We start from the raw sequence: 19,220 nt of genomic DNA, 5'->3' as shown, positions 1-19,220 counted from the left end.
TCAACCTAGGAGGAGAGAACCTGGCATCATGGCCTTAACTGAGAGCACAGAGAATTCAGATTAGATATTTTTATAAACTTGATAACACTATACATATCTAAGAACCAAAACCAAGTTTTCCACATCTTATATAAACATCACTCATAGCTGAACTAACCCCTTTTTGGAAGAAGTATGCAGTAGACTAAAAGTAACTTATTGGTGGGTTTCCCAAGAAGTATCAAAGTAGACACTAAAATTTTAACCATAATTATTGATTGGTAACCAATCTTTAAAGTGAAGAGAAAGCATTAAAATCATAACAAAATAATAAATCTAGTCCTCCAAACCAGTCTATCTCTACTTGTATTCCTATACCATTCTCTTCTCTTCTCTTCTCCTCTCCTCTCCTCTCCTCTCCTCTCCTCTCCTCTCCTCTCCTCTCCTCTCCTCTCCTCTCCTCTCCTCTCCTCTCCTCTCCTCTCCTCTCCTCTCCTCTCCTCTCCTCTCCTCTCCTCTCCTCTCCTCTCCTCTCTTCTCTTCTCTTCTCTTCTCTTCTCTCTCTCTCTCTCTCTCTCTCTCTCTCTCTCTCTCTCTCTCTCTCTCTCTCTCACACACACACACACACAGACACACACACACCATCAAAATTCATAGCTACTTCAGTGTATTTTTAGAATAGTTTTCTATTCTTCAAAACATTTTCCTATAGTTTTTATTTTCTCTACATAATAGCCTAATAGGGCAGAAAGGAAATGAAGTCTTGTTCTTACTTTACTAATGAGAAAAGTGAGACTCAGAAAAATTAAGTTAATACACAGGGTCAAATGACAAGGAAGGGACAGAGCCAGGATGTCAGTCTAGGCCAATCAATTATGCTCTGTGTTATATCATGAGGATAATGCTTTAGCAGACTTATATCCTGAGAGTGTTATTAGAATCAGGTATCACTACCTAAACACCCAATACCTGCCAGTGAAAAATAAGGCCATCAGGAAACTGTGTAACCCTGGGACCAGTCAACTGTGCCATCATGCAGGGGTTAATTTGTCACATGCCATCATGACCAGCACTTAGCATCTTTTTACACTTGGTAATACTCTAACCGCTATATGAAGTTGGTTGGTCATATTATTTTTCCTCTCGGTGCTTATATGATAGAAACTCAAACAATATAACTCAATGCAATTACCCAGTGGGGGGTGAAAGGGATCCTACTGACTACATAAGATTGACAGGTTAAGTAATGACCAACTGTGACTCCAGAGGATTTTTAAAAATCTTATCAAGCACCCTTTTCTCATATTATCAACTTTGGTGCCCTGGATGAGTGGATTTCATTTTGGCCAATATAATATAGGAGTGGGTTTTGATGGAATAAGCAGTTTGGGGTGTTTTTCTTCTCCAGCAATTTAGAGAAAACTTAGTTTAGCAGGCAATAAGATATCTTCAGGGCAGGAGAAATGAACAGAGAGTATAAACAGTCATATATTGGCAAGGGAGGAAAGGTCTTTTTATAGAGACCAAAGATATTGCTTTTAATTAACCCTCTGCTGCTTTGCTGTAATAAAAGAATGTGATACTGGAATGTCATCTCATGTGAAGTAGGTACCTAAGTCTGTGCCTTCCACAGTCTTGGTTGTTTGACATGCATATTGGACCACATTACACATCGCTATGCTGATCTCTTTGAGTCTTGCTCCCAGGTTCTCTTGGGGACAGAAAATAGTTACTGCTGCAGTTAATGACTTTCTAGTTAGTTACTTTCTGTGAGCTCCTGGGGCTGCAGGATGCTGTCAGCATTTTTTCAATATTTTCCATATCATCTTTGCAAAAAATAAAAATTAAAAATAAAAAAACAGATGGATGGAGATGTGGAGAAAGTTGCCATTAAAAAAATTTTTCTAAATTTTCACAGTGGTTGGTGGTTAGACCAACCTTGTGGGGAAGGTTAAATAGTTACAGTGATGGTAAGGGATGATATAATTTAATATTTAATGCTAGGAAGCTAGTGCTCATGGGCTTTTGAGACACACGGTCAAGGTCTGAATCACTGTTTTGCCATCTATTAGCTGAGAGTCCCATGGGCACATAATTTAGTCTCTCTGTAGCCTCAGCTTTCTGCGGGTTGGTGAAAGAATTCTTCTGTAAGATTAGCTTTCTATTGCTCAGCTCAATGTCTGTCAAGTAGTAAATGCCCAGTTAATTTGAGTTTTTATTGTTGATATTGTTATTGTCATGATTTTTGTTAATTACCATGGCTGCCATTTTCATTTCAAAAAATATATATCCCCTTTCAATAGAGACCTAAAGCACTCTCTCTTAAGTAAACCATACTGGATCTTGAATTTTTGGGGTATCCAACAGCTTGATCAGGATGGAACAGTGAAACATGTACTCCCACTGGACTAATCACAGGGCATCAGGATCTGTGTCTGTTCCTCTGGGTGGCTTTTAGCTATTTGAAATGCTAGCTTAAAGTGCAATTATACTATGAGGAAGGGGCAAGGCTCAGAGCTCACTGATGTTTTGATGCTGGTGGGTAGACAGAAAGCATGTGGCTACAGCTGCTATGTCCTACAACCAAGGCATTTCTGAAGGGCTAGATGTCATAGCCCTCAAAGCTGCTGAAATTGATAGGAAGATGATTATTATATATTACATGATAGCCCACAGTATAGCCTTCCAACTATTCAACCAGCTCTTACACTCTCCCCTCAGAGCCTCTTCCTTCTCCAGTGACCTTATCTTACTCAGCCTAAAGATTTTATTTGAGGGACCCCAAGCCAAACTTGAGGATCCTTTTTAAGGAAACCAGCTTGACAATTTAAAGTAATGTCTATTTTTCTCCTCTCAATTACCATATAATAAATCAGTGACATACTTATATCCCAAGAGACTTTACATTCTACTTCTCTTAATAAACAGCTGCTAGCTTTTTTTGGTCATAGATGCTTCCATTTATATTTTAAATGAAATAAGCCATTACAGATCAAGCTAACGTCCCCTTTATAACCAATTAGCCCCATGACTCTCCTCCCTCTCCAGAGGAAACGCTATCCAAATTTTATTCATATTCTTCTAGTCATTTCACACCTGTGTGCCAAGATGTAAATTTAATTTGATTAATTTTTCTCTCTTTAATATTCTTTAAATCGTGAACATCCTGTCCTTTCCTCTCATTGTAAAAGCAGTTCAAGCATAGATAACCCAGTGAAAATTCTCATTCTTTCTCTGCAACATTTTCTTAAACTCAACTTTCCTATCCACTAAGAAGACAATGCATTCACTTGTTAGTGCACTATCCTCCTTAAGTCAATGAGTTTCTATCATGGTGTTAATAAAATAATGACATGATCAAATATAAGAAGAAGGAAAGGATCTATGAACGGGCACTAGGATGCATGTTGAGATAAAATGTGGATAAATCAGAAAAGAAAAAATTGTTTTTCTCATCAGTCTAACCAGAGCAACAATAAAAGCATAAGCAGAGCAATAGGACTCTCAATGTTTTGAAAAATAAGACTTGGAAAGGACACTGAACTTGGACCAAATTCCCCTATTTAATTCTAAGGATATTGGAATTCCTTTGCAAATTCTTTTTCATAATATTCATTTATTTGAAGTAGTGTCACATCAACTTCTCCAGACTAAATAATGATAATTTCTTTATCCTTCTCTCAATAAATGTCAGTTATAATATATTCAAGATGTTTAGGGCTTTTTTGTTCAAATTCTGAATTAATTTATATACTCATATTTTGGATCCTAACTGAGCTAATCTCTATAATATTTTAATAGGGTGGTAAAATTCATTTTTGTGACTATGACATATTTGAATCGTGAATAATTATTTCCCTCTTTGTTAGTTTACTCTTTCCTGACTACATTTGTATTGCAGCCCTGTCTCACATTAATAAGTATGCTAAAAGGATATTATAATTTTTTTAGCCAAGAGAGATTCTGCATGAAATATTTTTATGACTTCTCAGTATGGCAAATTTAGGCATTAAAGTAAATCTCTCTGTCACAGTTAGTGTTTAATCTGGATTTCTGTATTACAAATAGACATGTTACACTGTATTTATTTAAAATAAATGCCAGTTTCCTCAGGGTTTCAAAGTCACTGTGGTGCAACTCAATATATTGATAGTCTGATACCTTTCTTAGCTGTTGGTTTTTCTTCTATTTCATGGCTGTTGTTATCATTGCATTTACTTGAATAAAATATTTCTTCTGAAATTGATGAGGTCTAGAATGCCCCAGAAGGACTTGTGGTTCAGGAGGCATTAATCTAGAACCTGAGGGGAATCTGACCCATAATGACACCTTTCCTTAGGCTAAGTCTTCTGGTTTACTAATTACCCTTCCTATATCTTTACCTTCCCCATCTTCATGGAAGGTTCTTGTTCTTTTAAATTTAACGTAAGTCATCCAAACTGTTTTGAGAAGTTGTCACATGTACTAAAAAATATCTGGTAGGAATAAGTACCTGAAGAATCTGATCCCATGTAAATAGAGCCTTGAAGCAGAAGGGACCCCAGAGATCACCTAGTATTGTGTAATACAAAGTTAATACATGCCACAAATGTAATTTAAACATTTTAGTAACCAATTTAAAAAGTAAAAAAAAAAAACAGGTAAAGTTCATTTTAATAATATGTTTTATTTAATGTAATGTACTCAGAATAGTAAATACAAGTGATATAAAATTATAAATGAAATATTTTGCTTTATTTTTCACATGGCTTCAAAATTTAGTGTGTTTTTTACATTTCTACACAACTCCTTGTTGACCAGCCACATTTCAAATGCTCAATAGTAACATATGATAAGGGCTGTCACAGTGGGCAGTGATAAGCTAGACAATACCCTTATTCTTTGAAATGTATAATCCACATCAAAAGAGGACAAATGGCATATCCAGGTATCAGCTAGTCTGTGCCAGGGCCAGACCTAACTTTCAGCCCTCTTTCATCTCTGTTGTAGAATTAGATTGATAGTTTCAATGAGATTATGAGCACTCAGGTAAGATAATAAAAATCAACTTTGGACAGACACCTACTATGGTCCAGACTTTATCATGACTACTTAAAACAACCTTGCAAAAGGATAGAGATTGGTATCCCTGTTTTCAGAATGATATCTAAAAGCTCAGAGATCATCAATTACCTCCAATGTGGCCACGCTTAGATTTGAAAACCATTCTGTCTGGCCGGAAAGCCTGGTGTCTTTTCAATGCATCGAAGTCCTTTCTCTCCAATCTGAGACCCTCTAAGAATGTGATTCCAAGTGTAGTCTGAGGGTCAGCAGCATTCATGTCCCCAGGAGTTGTTAGAAATGCAGAATTTTGAGTCTTATCCCAGACCGATACACTGCATTTTATCAAGATTCCAGGTGTATTGTAAGAAATCTAAGATAGGCCAACAAAATCCAAAATCTCTCCATGAATTGAAATAGTTTCCCAAGAAAATAACAGATTTGTTCCCTGTCACCACATGGTAGATATTCAGAAGTAACCGTTTGGATTAATTTGGAATAATGCAAGGAAAAGCTAGGTTGGACCTTTAAGGTAGGAGGAACAAGAATAAAATTTTTAGTTAAAAATGAGTTTCCGAAACTCAAATCTTGAAATTACAAAATGCTTCATCTACCATGACAATACCTACCCCCTTCTCACATAATCTTTTGTATTCTTCCTATGCCGTAGGTATGTGAGCTTTTGTTCCCACCAGATTCCTTGAGGGAGTGAGAAATGTTGATTTATCTGAGTGGGAGTATGTCAACCTTACAAAGGGGAAAACTGGTGTAGCCATATCCTTATCACAAAGAGCAACCAATGGGCCTAGTAGAATTATCAAGTCCTGGTAGTCCACGGCAGGATTTGCAAATCATCATGCTCTGGTTCCCAAGAGCGCCGTCCATTTCTTGCAATAGGGCTCCTACTCTAACTGGTGTTCTTAAAAGAGGCTTTCGCTATTGGGTCAAAGGTAGACTGTGTATTTATTCTGCCATCACATTTTTTTTGCATTTTCCTCATGTGCCATGACGCCCTGAGCTCTTTCTGTCATTCAGCACGAGGCAGTTAATTAAGCAGGTATTAACACGTCTGACATTCTGGGTAGGAAGTGAAGAATGGGAGCAACACAGGTCCTCTCCAAAAGGCTGAATCTGCGTGAACCCCCCTTTACAGAGGTGTTTTCCCTCTTTCCCATTTCTTAACTCAATGGGGCATCGCTAGCTATTTTTGCCTTTCAGAAAACAACAGCAGTGCGATGTGTAATAGCCGAGCTTCTAACCCATATTTCATTGTGTCATACAGGGACCGCGCAAGCTGTGTGTTAAAGAGATGAACAGTGGCATGGCGAAAAAGCAGGCCTGGCTTATAAAGAACAAAATCAAGGCATTTTATGCTGCAGTGGCTGCAGATTGCTTCAGGGATGGTGTCCGGAGTCTCCTTCAGGTAAGGCTAGCATTGAAGGAATGAGCACAGAGGCAAAGGACAATTAGCACTCCACACTAATGAAGCTCCCAGGGCAAATGGACTTGCGCAGTCTAACCTCAGGGATCAGTGCAGATGGTTAAGGAATACATTTTTAATTCCTGGGGATAGATAGGCAAAGAGAAAACAAAAGCGGAGAGGTTCTATTACAATAAACTATGAGTCATACACTGGAAATGGAAAATGAGATTGCCTTTGGTCAACAGCATACATTCTGTCCCCATATTTATTGAAATGCAAATTTGTTCTGTTGGTTGACGACATTCAGGATCCTATTAAAACTTCAAACTATTTTCGCGTCTAATAATGCTCAAGTGAAACATTCTTTTCCTTTTTTCTTTTGCAAATGGTGTGAGGGCAGCTGCTAGGCTAAATAAATGCCTGGTGATTGGGATGAAAAAAATTTCTCTATCCTTTTAAATTATTTCCAGAATGTTGACTAAAATATAATAATGTATGTGGTTCAACACTAAAGCCTACATGTGTCCCATCTTTTCTCATTCATATCTTTTTTCCTCCCCTTCTAAAGTAAGTTCATAAATGCTTCCCCTTGTTCTGATCTTCATAATTTGGAGTGCCAGTTTCCTTAAAATAATCCAAGAGACTTTGGCTTTCTAATCATTCTGGCATTAACATAGTTGAATAGCCCTGATTCTACATATACCAAATGAATCATTTAGCTTTCAAAGTGGCCACACGAGGAGGGTCAACATTCTGAACAGCATCCAGATAACTCTGATGCTGGTATAGGCATAAAAGAAAAAATATGGCTCACATTGTAATATTTAAAGATTAAGAGTCTTCGATGCATTCTTTTCTCTAACATTCCTGACGAGCACTTTGTCAGTGGTTGCACAGGCAGAGAGCCCATTTCTGGAAGACCTACTATCCCAAATGAGCCTCTTTTTATCTGTCATTAATTTGCTAACCAGTGGAAATATAGGTCATTGCAAGATGCTGATTTTTCTTTCAGTCTCAAGCTACTTTTCAGTAGCTAATTGGTTAAATATATTGGGAAGGTTACACATTTAATATAAAATTATCTAGAAAATTGGAAAAATAATAAACATTTTCACTGGGAATAGGACAGCAAACATAATAAGAACAGGGAGAGAAAAGACATAGGTATGAAAAACAATTCATATATGAATCCAAAAGAAAAAAAAGGCAGCGCATAAAGCTTGTTCTCATGAGTTTCTTCAAAGTGGAGTCCAGAGAGGTCATGACAAAGGGCAGGACAAGATGGTAACACAGGGAGGCACTGATAATGATACCATCCTATCTAATAAAAAGGGAATATGCTAATTGACCCTCCCACCATCACAAAGATGACAGCGCCCACAGCCAATAAGGAGGGAATATGCTAATTGCTGTCCCACCCTCAAATATGGTGGTGCCCACAGCCAATAAAAAGGGAATATGCTAATTTACTGCCATGCCCCCAAAGATGGCAGCACCCACAGCCATAAGATGGTGGCACCCAGTCCCCTCAGCCCCACCAGAGCGGCAGATGCGTGGCAAGGCTGGGCCTGACCCCAGGTGGGCCCGGCCACTCCATACGCCTGCCTCCAGAGTCCCCCAATTCCCTCAGCCCCTCAGCCACTCAGGGATGGCCCAAGGCTCAGGTAACCAGGGCCAGCTGAGGTTTGTGCTGATGGCAGTGGCAGCAGCAGAGGTGTGATGGGACTCACCTTACACTGATCGCTGGATTGTCTCCCATTCCTGAGGGCTTCTGGACTATGAGAGAGAGCAGGCCCGGGAATGGGGGAGGGTGGGGAGGGACCCCGTATCCAGTGCATGAATTTTTATGCACCAGACCTCTAGTATCAGATAAAGCCTTCTATGCATCTAAGAAATTATGGTATGAATGACCACATCCCCAAACTAATCATGGAAAAGATTACATCCATACTGCCATATATCTGCTCTGGGCCAAATGAGCTATTCTGTTACCTGTACATTTCTAATAACAATATACCAAATGTGATGGAAGCAAAGCTTATTTTAGGAACCCTTCATCAATGCTTATCTCCTTCTACTTGCTACTATCCTCTCTAAAATTTCCTGTTCTGGTCATTTGTTTCACTATTCTCATAATCCAGAATGCCCTTCCTTCACTTTCACCAATGTGCAAGATATAGGACAAATGTCACCTCCCCGATGAAGCCACCCATGAATCCTCAACTGGAATTTGGGGTTTCTTTATGCTGCCATATGGGTTCCTAGTGCATTTGCACTTGAACTAATATTATTTGTGAATATCTTGTTTCTTCCACTTTATTCTAAGCTCCTTGAGGCCAAATAATAGGTATGTTTCACTACCATGCCACAGCACCTAACATAGTACTTTGTAATTAATAAATGCTCAATAATATTGCTGGATTAAATTTAATTAACTGTCATCTAATGGAGGGAATGAAACTTCTGATATGGAAGATAGCTGTTAATGATGCTGTCACATAAAAGAATTGGGTTCTGGAAGCATAGCTCATTTACTCCTCAATAAATAATGTAGGTAGAAGTTTCAGTAATTTTTGTATATAAGAATTTTCCAAACATGGATTTTATTGCTAATGACATTATGGATGTAACAGGTGGAGATTAGCTTTGAACCACTAAGTTACAGCATGCATGCCAACAGTTAAGTAAACCCTCACTTGATTTTAAATTATTGAACCATTTTAATGAGTGTGTCAGAAGAAATGCAAATGACTGCTAATTTAGAAAAGCTACATTTCTGTCATCTAAAATCCATTTATGGCTGAGATGATTTAGAACTAATCTTCCTATTTTATGCTTGGGTATGGGCATGAAGGACATGCACTAAAATGTAATCTAATCTTCCGAATCATCAGAACATTACTTCAGACTTATTTTTCTTTTTTTAAATTTTATTTTATTGTTTAAAGTATTACAAATAGTAGTACATATGTCTCCTTTCCCTCCCTATTGACCTTTCCCCAGCACATAGCCTCACCCCTCTTTTAATGCCGCCCTCCCCCCTTCCCTCCCCCCCCCCCCCCCCCCCCCCCAGTGTCAAGCCTTATTTTTCATTTGCCATGGTGGTTTCCTGGTACAATAAAGATTGCCCATGTGTTTATCTCCTCTGTTTAGGCCTCAGGGTTAGGAAGGATGAAACCAAACACTCTGGTGATTGGATATAAGAGAAACTGGAGGAAAGCTCAGTTAACAGAGATTGAAAACTACGTGGGAATCATACAGTAAGTGATGGCTTTCAAGACGTGTTATTTATAAAGCACTAACCAGGGCAGTACATGACACTGTTATACTAGATTCAATTGCCTGAGAAGAGGACATTCCCCTGGTACTCTGAATTCTTTACCAAAGTGAAAACACTGCCAATAATAGAACTCAAGGGAATCATAGTATCAGAGGAAACAGAATTGGGGGTGGGGGTGGGATTTGGTGTCAAAGAAAAAGGTCAGTATTAAGAGTTACAACCTTAAAACCTATTTATGAAATTAAAAACAAAGGACAGGTGGTTACTAAAGGAATTTTTCTTTCAAAACAACTGGAATCTTGGACTAGCTGGTGTGCCCAATTCAGCCCTTATCTTCTTCTGAGCCTCGGAGAATGTAGTCACTAGCCCAAAGCCTCAGATCTCCCTTTGTTGATTTGACGGTGTGCCAGTTGCCTCTGCCATTTAGCAGTGTTGGTTAGTGCACAGAAAGTGGGTCTTCAATTGTATGTGACATCTGGTCCTTGAATATTGGGAGAGTCTTGGGTTAAAGGTAATAATGATAGTCATTAAAGGATGAGTAGGCACCAGGCTAATGCCCTTCACATGAGCTATCCCATTTAATTATCACAAGATGACTTTGAAGTAAGCACTACTATTGCTCCCAATTTATAAGAAGAGACATAGACATTAAAACTTAAAACATGCAGAGTTGTGTGACAGAACTGGAATTTCAACCCAGGGTCATCAGAATTCAAAGTTTAAGCTCCTGACCACAGGTTATGCTGCCTCAAGAAGTACTTATACATCCTAAGTGTTGCCTGGCTTGCTTCTTTGCATAAGAGAAGACAGAACCTACACTTATGGAGAGGCACAAGGCAGCCTTAGTGGCCTTTCTAGAACATTGATCCTTTCTTCCCGGCTTGAAAATACTTAGTCAGATTCATCTCAAGGGAGGCAATGCTAGCAATGGTCAGCAGCCATCTTTGTATCAATGGCTCTGAAAATGGAAGATTTCCTCCGCCCAGGGCTGGCTTCACTCTGTCTTCATAGCACAGGGTATAGAACAGGGGTCTTCAAACTACAGCCCGCGGGCCACATGCGGCCCGCAGAGGAGTCTGATCCGGCCCGCCAGGTTTTTTGGGCAGTGAGCGCAGCCGAGGTGTTACAGTAGGAATTAGTAGTTCATATAGTCCGCTCCTCCAGCTCTCTGAGGGACCGTGATCTGGCCCCCACTTTAAAAAGTTTGAGGACCCCTGGTATAGAACATGCCCTGAATTGTCTGAGAAGGCCATAATAAATCCTCACCCATTAGAACAGCATATACTCAGGACTTCTTGTCCCAGGCTATGTCCTCTGGCCCCTGTTAGAATGAGCACCACGTTTGTCATCATTTGGGGGAGATTTAGGCAACATAACTAAAGCATTCTAATGTTAGTTCTACTAAAAAGAAGCACAAGGAAATAATTTTTACCTTCTGAAATTATATGCATTACTGACCAAACAGAAATTCACTTAGCCTTCCTCCTATTGGAAACCCATGCATTCTCCTGAACAGCATTCTGCAAACATGCAAAGTCCCATGCCATGTGCTGCCATCTGCCTCCTGCTGGGGCATTAGGATTTTGCCAGGCTCAACAAACAGCATTCTGATAGGTTTAGATTCACAGTCAGTTGCTGGCCTGACATTCTTGAAAATGGATTTAGATATACTCTCTGTTATCCAGATTTTTCAGTACAATTTCATCTTTATCTTTGGGGGGAAAGAGGAATGTCAGGGAAAGAAATTTTATCTTCATTTTGGGAATGAAAAGAAATATGTAAATCTTAGTCATAGAGTCCATTATTTGATGCAAAATCACCTGGAATCATATTCTAACCTCACCATCCCAAACAGTCTAGAAATTTAAAGAGACCAAAATAATCAAACCTAGTAATATTAAGCTGAAGAAACTTCTGACTTTTATACCAAATTAATGATTGATCTTTTGTGTAATAAAGTTCAGCTTTAAAGTGGCTCAATTTGGTCTGCGGACTGAAAGGTCCCGGGTTCGATTCCAGTCAAGGGCATGTACATTGGCGCATCCCTGGTGGGGGGTGTGCAAGAGGCAGCTGTTCGATGTTTCTTTCTCATCGACGTTTCCAGCTCTCTATCTCTCTCCCTTCCTCTCTGTAAAAAAATCAATAAAATATATTTTAAACAAATAAATAAATAAAGTGGCTCAAATTGCCGAAACCGGTTTGGCTCAGTGGATAGAGCATCAGCCTGCAGACTGGGGTTCGATTTCGATCAAGGTCATGTACCTTGGTTGCGGGCACATCCCCAGTAGGAGTGTGCAAGAGGCAGCTGATCGATGATTCTCTCTCATCAATGTTTCTAACTCTCTATCCCTCTTTCTTCCTCTCTGTAAAAAATCAATAAAATATATTTTTAAAAAATGAATAAAGTGGCTCAAATTTGTATAGTATGAAATTTAGCTGGCTTGGCAAAGTTAAATGACTTTACTGCCATAGCAATGGGTCACTACAGAAGAAAGACAACCTTACAACCATATTGGGTTATATTTCTCTTTCTGACTTTTTTGGCTGTGTGGTTGTATGGCTTAAAGCACATTTTTATTGATATCAGAAAGATATTTTTACAATGGATTAGTACTTTACCATTTTTCTTAGAATAAAAGATTTTAAATACATGTAATATTCTTAAGTATGGTATAAGTTTAATTAGAATCTGTACTAGTTTTTGTTGGCTGCGTTAACAAATTATCTCAAACTTAGTGGCTTAACAGCACACAAATATATTAGCTTAAGGTTGTGTGGGTTAACATTCTGAACACTAACTCACTGAGCTAAAATCAAGGTGTGGGCTGAGCTGTATTACCTTCTGAAGGCTCTAGGAGAGACTTTATGGCCTTCCCTTTTCTAGGGTCCACAGGCTGCCCATTGCTCATGATGCTCTTTCTCCATCTTCAAAGCATTTGATGGGTCAAATCCTTCTCACATCACATTACACTAACCGCTTCAGCCTCCCAATTTCACTCTCAAGGCCCTTGATGATTGCACTGGGCCCACTCAGATAATTCAGGATAATCTCTCCACCTCAAGGTTCTTAATCTAATCACATCTGCAAAGTCCTTTTGCCCTGTAGTGACATACTCCACAGGTCCCAGTGATAGCAATGTGGGTGTCTTTGGGGGTCTGAAATGGTCCTGCCTAACACAGAATCCAAATATTTATGTGGAACATGTTGCCTGATTTTAATAATCTAGGACAATTAGAAGATTTATTAGGAATTTACCTTGTGGCAGTTTTACTAAAATCGATCTATTTTGTTAAGTAGAGATCACTTACAGTTTTGCAACCAAAAGCAAATGAGTGTTAGTTAAGTGAAAAGTTGAAGCAGACAGTAGTGAATATGAGGCTGCTGATAAAAGATCCTGATTTTAAAAGCCCTCATTTTCCATATTAAAATATGTGGATCATATTCTATAATCAACGAGGAAGAACTACCGGTATTGAGAATATTTAAGTGAGAGAATAATGTGGTCAAATTAAGGTTTTTAAATCTCATTTGAAATGAATAGTCATACTATATTGAACACCTTTATATCATTATTTGAAAATTTAGGTTGACTTTGGCTATTGAAATCTTGTTTGTGTACAGTGAGTTGATCACAACCTGCCTTGTTTCTGAGGAAGGGTGACCCTATGAAAGGGTCCTGGGCTCCTGGTCCAAAGAAGATTGAACATAGGAACTCCCTAGGGGAGAATTTTAAATGAATCCAAAGGACTCATTGGTTTGCACCATATTGGCGGGCAGAGGTAAAAAACATATTCTACAAGAATGGAGATAAAAGAAAGCAAGGCTCTCTTTCCCTTCCAGATAATCTAATTCCATGTAGTGATGGCACAACAGCCAGCTTCAACAGCTTCATGGGGTTGCCACGAAAAAGCACTGCTTTAAATGGTTTGTCCAAAGTCACTGGTGAAGGTTCCTCAGAGGAACTGGAGACATTTTTAGCATGGAACTTGACGTAAGAAATGTTGTAGGATTCTTCCTCAATAGAAAAAGAAAAAGAGATTTGGCTGATAATTTCCAAGGGTCTTTGCTGTCTGAAAATTCTCTGTTCTAAATATTTCAGTGATTTTGTCTGCATTAGAAAATAATAATTTTGCTGAAACCAGTTTGGCTCAGTGGTAGTGTCGGCCTGCAGACTGAAGGATCCCGGGTTCGATTCCGGACAAGGGCATGTACCTTGGTTGTGGGCACATCCCTAGTAGGGGGTGTGCAAGAGGCAGCTGGTCAATGTTTCTCTCTCATCGATGTTTCTAGCTCTCTATCTCTCTCTTTTCCTCTCTGTAAAAAATCAATAAAATATATATTTAAAAAAAGAAAATAATAATTTTTTTAGAATTATGTTACAAGCTCTTAATCAAAATTCTAGTTGATAGTATATTTGAATAAATTGGTTCCAGAGTAAATGAATGAGTTATCTTTACCCAGGATGTGTTTTTTTACGGGTATAAAGGGGGGACGGGGAACTAACAGAAAACTATCAACTCTTGGTTGTATTTTAAAGTGAATTTCCTTAATTTAATTACATTAAAATCTTAGAAACAAGTTTAATATTTGTCTGAAGCTTGAGGATTAAAGAGTCATTTAAGTCACTAACCACTTTGCTTCCACTTTCAGTGATGCGTTTGATTTTGAGATTGGTGTGGTCATAGTCAGAATCAGCCAAGGCTTTGACATCTCTCAGGTTCTCCAGGTACAAGGTATGTACTTTCTTTATTCAACCAACAAATATTTATTGAGCCTCTACTCCACAGCTGGCATGGAGTTCTGGGTGCTGGGGTTAGACCAGTGAACCATATGGACAAAACCCTGTAACAGCAGAGCTTACATTCTTGTGCTGACCTGAGGTTTGTACACTTCTTGTGCTTTCCCCATTGCTAACACAGGTGGCCTTTGTCCTGCTAACCAGAAATATAGAGTACTCCAGGGCTGTCATCAATTATTCTTCTTATCACAAAACCACAAAGCCAGCATCGCTGAAAATAAACACCTTCGGTAAATTAACTTGCCGAATTAATTTCTGCAAGATGTTTCGGAAAAATGAAGATTAATGCTTTCCCTGGAAAACCATGTATTTTGTCTTTAAGAGAGTCTATGATCTAGTTTACAACTCACATGGAAATGAGCCTGAATGTACCTTGCTATGTGAATCACGAATTTAAGCCAGAGGCAAAAATCGCTAATTCAGATTAGTGACTCTGCTTCTTCTCTAGGACTGTGGGCCCACTTATGCAGGATTTTTTTTAATTGACCTGCACAGTTTAATTGACCACAGTTCAACTGAAGCTCACAGTTCACTTGACCCACGCAGTTCAAACCCACGTTGCTCAAGGATCAACTACTTCTTTAGTCTTAAAGTTTAAACCTACCCTTTTGTGTATAAAATAAAGAACACATCTAAAAAGTCACTGAAGTATTAGGACAGGATAGTAATCCATGACTTATCTCTTTAACTAAACTTTAAAATGGAGCCCACTGAAGACATGGGCACCAACACAGGATTTTTTGGGTACCTCTTATGTCGCAGCCATGATGTAGGTATCAGTACTGGGTACAATAAGATGAGTAAGAGTCTGTGTCCTCAATAGACTCACAGCCTAGTAATGGAAATGATTATGATTAGTGTGATGATGGGTATATTTAGCGGGTATTGTGGGAAAGAGAGAAGAGGCATCTAAAAAGAAGGCTTTCTGGAAGAAATTTCCTTTGTTTTGAGACCTCATGGGTGAGTAGGGTTAACTAGGTAGGCTATGTTGGGGAAGAAAAAAATGAGAGAGTTTGGGGACTAGCATTCCTGGCAAAGAGGAGAGCAGTAGCAAAGGTGGGAAGGCAGAGGAATGTGGAAGAATGCATAGGCAACCAAAAGCAAATGAGTGTTACTTAAGTGAAAAGCTGAAGCAGACAATAGTGAAATATAAAGCTGCTGATATAAGATCCTGATATTAAAAGACCTCATTTGCCATATTTTAAAAAAAATGTGGATCATATTCTGTAAGCAACGAGGAAGAACTATTGAGATTTCAGTGAGAGAGTAATGTGGTCAAATTTAGGTTTTAAGTCTCATACTCTTTCAGTTACATTGGCATGGACTCAGTCAGGACTGTAAATGAAAACAGAGAGACAAATAAAAAAGATTTTTATAATAATCAAAGCTAGAGAGGGTGACAGCCTGAGCTAGAGTGAGGGATGGAGAGAAAAGGACAGAAGTACTTTGGAAGTACAAAGAGCAGCATCTGGGGTTGGTTAGATGTGTGGAATATGGGAGAGAGAGGAGTGGAAAAAGATTCCTTGGCTGACTAAGTGAATGATGGTTCTACCAATGGAAATGGGAAACTCAAGAAGAAGAGTAGGTTGAATGAAGGGATGCCTGGTTCACTTTTAAAGAATCGCCTGTGGGATATTCTACTGGAAATGTCTTATAGGAAGTTAGTCCTGGTCTTACGGGAGAATTGTGAGCAGGAGATGTAGATTTAGGATATATTATGGGCCAAATTGTGTCTCCTCAGATTTCATTATGTTGAAGTCCTGACCTCAGATGTAATTGTATTTGAAAATATGATCTTTAAGGAGGTAAATAATGTAAAATAAGATCATTAGGGTGGGCCCTGTTCCAATAGGACTGATGTTTTTATAGAAAGAGATTAGGATACAGACAAGCATAGAGAAAAGTGGGATGACGGCTATCTATAAATTAGGGAGTTGTTAGAATGAAATCAATCCTACCAGCACCTTAATCTTAGACTTCTAGTCTCCAGAACTGAAAAAATTATATTGCTTAAATGAGTCTGTGGTATGTGTTATGGTAGCCTTACCAAACTAATAAAGTTTTTAAAAGGAAACATCATAGTGAAGGTGAAACCATGACACTGGAAAACATAGCCCAAAGAGAGTATGTACTTGAGAGCCCCCAGGCACAGGAAAAAAGCCCCGAAGGAGGAGCAGGATAGGAGCCATCAGAGAGGCAAATGAACCAGACCTCTGTGGTATCATGCAGCAGAGTGCTCAAAGTGAGAAGAATCATCAGAATTGTCCAGGACACCAGAAAACACCAGAAAGATTTGTGAATAAAATGTAAGTGACACAGCAGAGCTAAGCTTAGTGAGCGTAATTCCTGTAGACCAGTGTTGACAGAATCCAGTTTACAGTGGGTTGAGGAGATAATATGAGGTGATGAAGCAGAGAATATGGATGTGACCAATCAGTTTGAGAAATTTAGATGCTAAAGAAGAGATACAGACCTTAGAATAGAAAGGCATGTTTTCTGACTGGAAAAAAAAAATGGGCCCAAGCTGAAACTGGTTTGGCTCAGTGGATAGAGTGTCGGCCTGTAGACAGAAAGGTCCCAGGTTTGCATCCAGTCAAGGGTATGTACCTTGGTTGCAGGCACATCCCCAGTAGGGGGTGTGCAGGAGGCAGCTGATCGATGTTTCTAACTCTCTATCCCTCTCCCTTTCTCTCTGTAAAAAAATCAATAAAAAAATATATATTTAAAAGAAAAATGTACCCAAGAGATTGGGAAAGATTGAAGGTAAAACATGGGGTGGGGGGGGAGGGGTTAGGTGGCATGCAAGGTTGACCCTTGGAGTAAGATCCTGGAGGTACAGGAAGAATCAGGGGAAGGAAAGGGATGGAAGAGTTGGCTTGAAACTTAAGAAAAATGCTTCATCTTCTAAAATTATAGCAAAAGAGGTGAGAATTGATGATGAAGTATGTGGTTTTGTAAGAGAGTAGTGATAAGTTGAGGAGTTGAGGAGGATTGTACACGGTAGTCTTAATTCTTTTTCTGTTTGTTTGTTTGTTTTTGAAGTTGAAGCAATTTCTCAAGTTTTCCAGTTTTTATCCAGTGACTTTAGTCTCCAGAGTATAGGAGGATCAAGGTTTTGCTGGGTATGTCCAGCATAAAAGAAAAGCTTGAGAGAGATTTGAGAGCACTGGTGCCTGATGGGTCCAGATTCTATTTGGCTATTTCATTAATGTCACCATCATAACAGAAGGAAACAGGAGTGGATTAGGTAAATATTCTGATGCAACCATTCTGGTGTATTGTAAGGGAGGAGAAGAAAAAAGAGGAAACTAGGAATCAAGAGTTTGTATAGGTAGAGAACCATTCACTATCTGATATGTATACTCTGTGATTATATACAATGAGCTTTAAAAAATGAGAATAGAGTTCACCTTATGCAAAATATGTTTTTGGTATCTTCAGCGTTCCTTCTTTTATGCCCCTTTCTCTTTTTATGGACCTTTTATACTTACAGACTAGATACACTAATTTCCCCTCAGTGTTCATGATTAATTTATATATTCCTTCCTAGTTGAACTTAAAATCCTAGTAGCAACAATAGTTAACATTTTGAGTATTTACTATGTGCCATGTAGTATGTTTCATGTTCACATATATTACAACATTTATTACCCCAACTATCCTCTGAAGAAAGTATGATCATTGACCTCATCTTACAACTAATGAAACTGAGGCTTACCCAAAATTTACAAGGCTGGTAGTCAGTAGAGCTGAGATTCAAACACGTGCCTGTTTGAAGCACTATTCTACCTTTTAAAAAGGAAAGCCAGAGAGGACAATGACTTACATAAAGAAAGGCAATGGTAAAATCTGAGATATTGAAATGGAACAAGGCCATTTCCACCTATTCCTTCAAAACCCAACATAGGGCCTGCCTCGCTATGATAAGATAGACATAATGTTGAAGATAATTATAAGAACCTTATCTTAAGAGACCTGCTGTGCTGCTAAATTTCTATATTTACTTTAATTTTGCCTGGTTTTTGTGCTATGATGTTTTACCATCTAAACAATGAGTATACAAAATAACGTATTTGTTTTATATGTTACTAGAGGCCCAATCAGGAATTCGTGCATGGGTGGGATCTGGCCAGCCTGGCCCCAATTGGAGGATCAGGGCCGGGTCTGTTGGGAGGAGGAGATGGTGGGAGGTTGGCTGGCTGGCCTGCCCCTACTGGAGCTTTGTCAGGGCCAGGTTGGCTGCGGGGAGAGGTCACCGGTGATTGGCTAGCAGGCCCCATCCCCTATTGAGGTGTGGTGGGGAGCTGATTGGGGGTCAGCGACTGGGAGAGGGGCATGGGATGTTGGCTGGCCAGCACCACCCCTGAACTGGTGTGAGGGAGAGTAATTGGGGGTGGAGCTGGCTGGGGGGAGGGGCCACAAGAGGTTGGCCACAGTGGGTATCATAGTGAGTGACTGGTCATTACGGTCGTTAAGGCGTTAAGGTCTCTGGCTTTTTATATATATATAAATGTTGATCTCTTCAAGCTGAAAGATGTGATGTAGCTGAAAAAATATGGCTCCCACCCTTCACTGCTCCATCCCTGAAAACGCACCATCAATTTAGTTCTATAAAGCAACACAGAAGCTCATTCTGTATGTAGTATTTCTGAAAGAATCCTGGCAGTGAACTGCATCCCCTTTTAATTTCCCAAGGGAA

General features: G+C 39.2%; 1 protein-coding gene across 3 annotated transcripts in view; it reads left to right on the top strand.

Moving 5' to 3' along the window:
- Window positions 1-19,220, top strand: part of SLC12A1 (solute carrier family 12 member 1) — an 89,562-nt gene that overhangs the window by 45,662 nt on the left and 24,680 nt on the right. For all 3 annotated transcript variants that reach the window (XM_084902283.1, XM_084902282.1, XM_084902281.1), the window contains 3 exons: window positions 6,302-6,442; window positions 9,596-9,702; window positions 14,374-14,456. In XM_084902283.1, coding sequence (XP_084758409.1) covers window positions 6,302-6,442; window positions 9,596-9,702; window positions 14,374-14,456 — 331 coding nt within the window. The remainder of the gene's footprint in view (window positions 1-6,301; window positions 6,443-9,595; window positions 9,703-14,373; window positions 14,457-19,220) is intronic.

This window comes from Pipistrellus hanaki, assembly GCF_964339955.1.
Source record: "Pipistrellus hanaki genome assembly, chromosome: 1".
Classification (NCBI taxonomy): domain Eukaryota; kingdom Metazoa; phylum Chordata; class Mammalia; order Chiroptera; family Vespertilionidae; genus Pipistrellus; species Pipistrellus hanaki.
The sequence above is the reverse complement of the archived record's forward strand: the minus strand, read 5'-3'. Positions and strand labels throughout refer to the sequence as shown.